Raw genomic sequence first — 5,390 nt, 5'->3', positions numbered from 1 at the left:
TAATCAAATTATATATATATATATATATATATATATATATATTATTTTCTATCAATAGCGAAATATAAAGTTGGTAGAATTGAATTTTACTAAACAGGCATTTCTCAAAGTTAAGCCATATCGTTTATGTGTATATGCACATAATATATAAATATATACATATATACCTATTTACATTATGCATATATGTGCATACATATCTTCAAACAGTATTGTATGAGTCAATGTAGATGTGTAAATAATAAAACGCGGTGAAGTGCTGTAGCAGAGAACTTTAAAGAAATTTGTAGAAACATAAACGTATTACGAGGAGACAGTAGTGTTAAATGTTTGTCTTGTAACAAAATTTTTAAAATATTTACAGTAATATATACATAAAATCAACTCGTATGTTAAATTGTTTGAGAGAAAGAAAGTGAAATGTTATATGACATCGTTTAATATTGAAGTCTTCGTAATACGCAAACTCTAATATTTAAATTATCGATTTCTTGTTTGAATCTTTACATTAAATAAACATTTTTTTACACTGGCAATTGAAATATAAATTTCTTTGAAGAATTATCAATAACAAATGAAATTCAACGAAAAATTATGAGTGTGAAAAGTAGACATCATCGAGTATATTTTACTTTCAGTCACGCTGTTTTTTGACGCAAACACATACATCAAAAGATATCGAGGTTGTTAAAGTTCTAAATACTCTTCATACCGATTTAGTTGATGTTAAGAATAAAAAAAAATGAATGGATTCAGTACCGGTGAAGAAGATTCCAGAGGAGCTGCTGATCAAATTTGTTGCCTTGTAGATGAGGGTGAACGATGTACTCGGCCAGCTGGCAACGCTTCTTATAGTAAACGTATTCAAAAAACTGTAACTCAGCGACGATTAAAACTTAATCTTGATCAAGTGGTAAGATGATAATGAAGAAAAAATTATATTAACATACACATATTTATCATTTTTTTTAACTTTATTTTGAAATTTCTTCTTTGATTTTATGTTATATTATGTTGTATAATCATTCATACAAGTTATTTTTATAAAATAATAGATATAATTTTAGTGCTCATAATTGATTTTCTAAAATTTTTTGGAATCTTAAAATGATTAGAGTTATTGAATATGCTATAAAGTCATATTGATATAAATATTTATTAAATTTTGATAATTAATAATTTAATAATATTCATATAATTAAATATTATATATAATTTAAATTACATACATATTTTAAATTATAAAATATATTTTAAATTAATAAATAAAATAAAATATAATGTTTTTATATTTATTTTATATTTTTATTTTATTAATATTTCTTTAATTTTTTTTGTAACTTTTTATACAAATAATTAATTTTAATACATTTTTAAATACATATCAAAAGATAATAATATGCTATTATATGTCTCATTTATCATTAGGCACGTCATATATACATTTGTGATTACCATAAGCAAGTAATACAATGTGCAAGATCTAAACAACAACAACAACGTAGACGCAAGGATTCAGAGGAAGATTCAGGTGAGACAGATAATGATCTACCTGAAGTTGATCTTTTTCAATTACAAGTTGGCACACTAAGACGGTATAAAAGACATTATAAAGTTTCCACACGTCCAGGTTTAAATAAAGCTCAATTAGCTGATGTAAGTATATTATTATATAAAATATATATTTAAAAAATTATGTATGTTTCATTATTAAATAATCTTCATATAATATGTAAAATTATAATATATATATATATATATATTATAATTAGAAAGTATATTCTTTCTTTTCAGACACTTATGAAGCATTTTAAAACCATCCCTGTAATTGAAAAAGAAGCATTAAGTTTTTTTATTTATACAGTAAAAACTAATGCCAATAAATTGGATCAAAAAAATGGTTTAAGTAATGATACAACATAGCCTAGGCCTCGTTTCAGTTTTGTTATTGTAATAATATTTTATTAGTAAGATCAAAAATATATGTATGGATTTTTACTTGTTAATAGGAATAGGTATTTTATAAGAACTATGTATAAAATACATTAAGAAATATATATATATATAATAATATATATTAAAATATTGTTTATTTACTGTGTTCTTTTTATAAGATAAATTTTGATACAATTTTGTTCAAAAAAAATATTTTACTGTAGAAAGAACATTTTTTGAAATATTTTGAACACAGAAATTTTGTATAAATATTTACTCATATTTTAATAACATCTACAAATTCATTTGAAGACAAATAATAAAAATTTGTAATGATATAAAACTTTGATTACATTCACGAAAAAGAAGTCTTATTATTTAATAAAAATGTATATTATATTTTTATATATTATTTTTTTAGTCATTGCATTAAATCTTCTTTATTTAAGATTTCAATAGTTTCTTCTTCACTACTTTCATTTATTTCTGAAATAATAACAATTGATTAATTAATTATTTACTAAAAAAAAAATAAGTATGATGCAAAATACCTATATTGTCTATAATTTTATTTTCTTCTTTTTTTATTTCATCAGTGATTTCAATATCACTTATTTCTTCTTCTGAAGATTCTGATACATTCCATGTATTAGGTCCACCTTCACCAAATGATGTACTCTGTAAAAATAATTTTAAAATGTTGATTTATATTAATATTTAATTATATTTTGTGACTAAATGAATATTTACTGTATCTGTTATTAACTCAGCAGAACCTTCTCCAGGTTTTAAAATTGTACAATTCTCAGTAACTTCTTTTTCCATGTTAACTTAAAATAAATATAGTTATTTAAATATAAATATAATTAATAAATGATTATTGAAACAATTGTTCCCTATTAAAAATCAAAGAATTATTTACCATCAGATTCAAATTTTTCTATTTCATCCCATTTGCGTAATTTGATACTAATACATTCTCTATTCATAGTAGTCAATTTTTTAGTTGTAATACATTCTTTAAAACGATTTGTATTTTGATTATCTTTTTTATACCTAAATATGTTTTTAAAATGAAAGTAATTTAATATTTATAATAATTTAACATATATTTAACATTTATACAAAATAATAAATAAAAATTTCACCTTGCATTTATATCACTAAAGACTGTTTCTTTAATCTGTTGCACTAATTGAACAGCATAATTTGTTGCATAACTAGAAACTGCTGATATTACATCTTCTACAGTCATAGTTTTTGTTAAATAATTAAAATGTAAACTACAAAGTTCTCTATATGAATTTATACCAAGAGTAAGTTGAGCTACTCCAATTCTTTCTTCTAGATATGTTGGATCCATAACTGTATTTCCACTAAAAATAAAAATAAAAATAAATATGATTTTATGAAAAATTTTATTAACATATTTTCATTAACATATATGGAATCAAATAGTTAACCTTTCAAATGTTATAAAAGAGACGCATACAGGATAATGATATAATGTTAAAGGTAAAGGATCCTTTTCAGAAAATGGATGAACAATAATATCTTCACCATTTGAAGTTACATCAGGTCTATGAAAATGTGAAAGAGCAGCTAATGTTGCAATGGAAGCACAATCAATTAAATTTCCATCATGATTAATAACATTAATATCAACTCTCAAATTCCATACCTATATTAATTATTAATATTTAATAATATTATATTTAATTTAATAATATTCATTTCTTCGTATAATTTATTATATACTAATTACAAGAGTTTCAGTAATTATAGATTATTAAAAATTTTCAAAATTATTTAAAAGAATATATCAAAACTAATTTAAAAAAATATACTTTACCTTTTTATCAGCTATAATACACAAAGATTCTAGATCTATACATTTGGAATCTTGATAACATTTTTCAAGTTGGCGGCTAATTAATATTGAAATTTCAGATTGTCTACCACTATCAAAATGTTGTGCAGCCATTGGATTAAGTTCAACATTTATATGTAACATTCCTTCATTAGGACGAGAAGTCTTTGGTTGTTGAATATCACAAGTTACTTGTGCTATAACTCTGTAATAAATTTGTTATTTTACATTATTATATAATATTTATTTTAATATAATATTTTAATATAATATTATATAATATTTTTTTAATATTTAAATAATAAATCATTTATATATATAAAATAAAAAATATAAAATAAATATATAATCTATAATTAATGTTTATTGATCAATATCAAATATAGAAAAATTTTATGTATAAAAAAATAAATTTTAAATGTTATAATATTTTTAAAAGATTGTCATACATTAAATTGACATTAATTTTACCTCGTTTGACCAAGCAAAACCATACAACTACCCCAATTAGATGCAAAATAAATTTTAACAGGTCGTGCTTCCAATAAACTTCTACCATCTAATCGCTAGAACACATTTTAATAAACTTTTAACTTTTATTTTATAAAGTAAAATTTATTTTATTTATTACACATTATTTTATAAAATAAAATATTACATACTATTCCTTGTTCAACTGATTTATTTACAAAATTTTTTTCACAATTTGATAATAGAATTTCCTTCATGATTTAAAATATCTATTTACAATAAAGATATATATAGATTTTAAAAAAGTATAACCTTTAATTCAAATAATGATATAATGGTTATTATATAAATTTTATATTTTATTATTTTATCACTATTTTTGATTATTTATAATATAAATTAATTTTCTTTTTCATGTTAATATAGTTGTAAATAAAATATAAATATTGTTAAACACTATCCCATTTCATTTTTTATTATCGACATTTATGCTGACAACATAAATTTATTAATCGATATTTTATTATCGAGATAATCGATTTAGAAATAGATTATGTATATTATTTTATCACTATGAAAAATAATAATGGAAAATAATAAAAAATAATTAAAATTAATTAAGAAAATTTTAAATTACTAATTTTATTTATAAATATTAAATTTTATTTATTATTACGATATGTAACAAATATAATTTTTATATGTAAGATTATATATTTATTATTAATTTAAGTTTAAAAATTATATATAATTATTAACATTTTTTACAATTTTTTTATAATTTTTATATTTTCTTAAATAATAATCTTAAATAATGAGAATTAATGTTTAAATATGAAAAATATACATTTATTCAATTAGAATATAAAAGAACATATAATTAAATTGATTTTCGTTCTTATAATATATGATTTCTTTCAATCGATATTGTCTGAAAATATAATATATATTGATAACATTTGACATCATCATTCAACATATGAACGTCCCTTAATATTTCTTATTAAAAAATTGTTTTTTTTGATTCTTTTTAAATTTTAATGTGATTTTATTAATTAGAATCGAAATACTGAAATAAAATATTTAATAACAAAATAATAATTTCAAGATATTA

The 5,390-nt window shown here is 20.0% G+C and overlaps 2 protein-coding genes across 5 annotated transcripts; one reads left to right on the top strand and one right to left on the bottom strand.

The window, feature by feature from the left end:
• The first annotated feature begins 158 nt into the window (after positions 1–158).
• Positions 159–2,083, top strand: LOC102679956 (histone deacetylase complex subunit SAP30 homolog). 4 transcript variants are annotated; one of them, XM_031511679.1, is made up of 5 exons: positions 172–214; positions 639–683; positions 810–913; positions 1,429–1,656; positions 1,795–2,083. In XM_031511679.1, the coding sequence occupies exons 1-5, from the start codon at positions 187–189 to the stop codon at positions 1,921–1,923; spliced, it is 534 nt and encodes a 177-aa protein (XP_031367539.1). In that variant the 5' UTR covers positions 172–186; the 3' UTR covers positions 1,924–2,083. The 4 variants fall into 4 exon arrangements, with proteins under 4 accessions (XP_006618176.1, XP_031367539.1, XP_031367540.1 ...); XM_031511680.1 differs by lacking the exon at positions 172–214 and adding an exon at positions 216–234; XM_006618113.2 differs by having other exon boundaries at positions 159–300; positions 639–913.
• Positions 2,003–4,628, bottom strand: LOC102680175 (exosome complex component RRP45). The gene is made up of 9 exons (XM_006618114.2): positions 4,468–4,628; positions 4,277–4,371; positions 3,788–4,010; positions 3,399–3,616; positions 3,084–3,311; positions 2,858–2,991; positions 2,686–2,765; positions 2,487–2,613; positions 2,003–2,421 (listed from the first exon to the last, which is right to left on the bottom strand). The coding sequence occupies exons 1-9, from the start codon at positions 4,531–4,533 to the stop codon at positions 2,357–2,359; spliced, it is 1,236 nt and encodes a 411-aa protein (XP_006618177.1). The 5' UTR covers positions 4,534–4,628; the 3' UTR covers positions 2,003–2,356.
• Positions 4,629–5,390: the final 762 nt, after the last annotated feature.

The sequence above is a fragment of the Apis dorsata genome, unplaced genomic scaffold, assembly GCF_000469605.1.
Source record: "Apis dorsata unplaced genomic scaffold, Apis dorsata 1.3 scaffold_341, whole genome shotgun sequence".
NCBI lineage: Eukaryota > Metazoa > Arthropoda > Insecta > Hymenoptera > Apidae > Apis > Apis dorsata.
Note: the sequence above shows the minus strand (reverse complement) of the source record. Positions and strands in the feature narration are given on the sequence as shown.

Bases quoted from the DNA above. Each gene is read 5' to 3' on its own strand.
- LOC102679956 (XM_031511679.1), top strand. From the start codon at position 187: ATGTGCATACATATCTTCAAACAGTATT. The intron at 215-638 runs GTATGAGTCAAT...TTTTACTTTCAG, and splicing joins ACATATCTTCAAACAGTATT to TCACGCTGTTTTTTGACGCA. The intron at 684-809 runs GTTGTTAAAGTT...GTTGCCTTGTAG, and splicing joins ATACATCAAAAGATATCGAG to ATGAGGGTGAACGATGTACT.
- LOC102680175 (XM_006618114.2), bottom strand. From the start codon at position 4,533: ATGAAGGAAATTCTATTATCAAATTGTGAAAAAAATTTTGTAAATAAA. The intron at 2,766-2,857 runs GTAAATAATTCT...ATTTATTTTAAG, and splicing joins AGAAAAATTTGAATCTGATG to TTAACATGGAAAAAGAAGTT. The intron at 2,422-2,486 runs GTATTTTGCATC...TTATTATTTCAG, and splicing joins TAAAATTATAGACAATATAG to AAATAAATGAAAGTAGTGAA.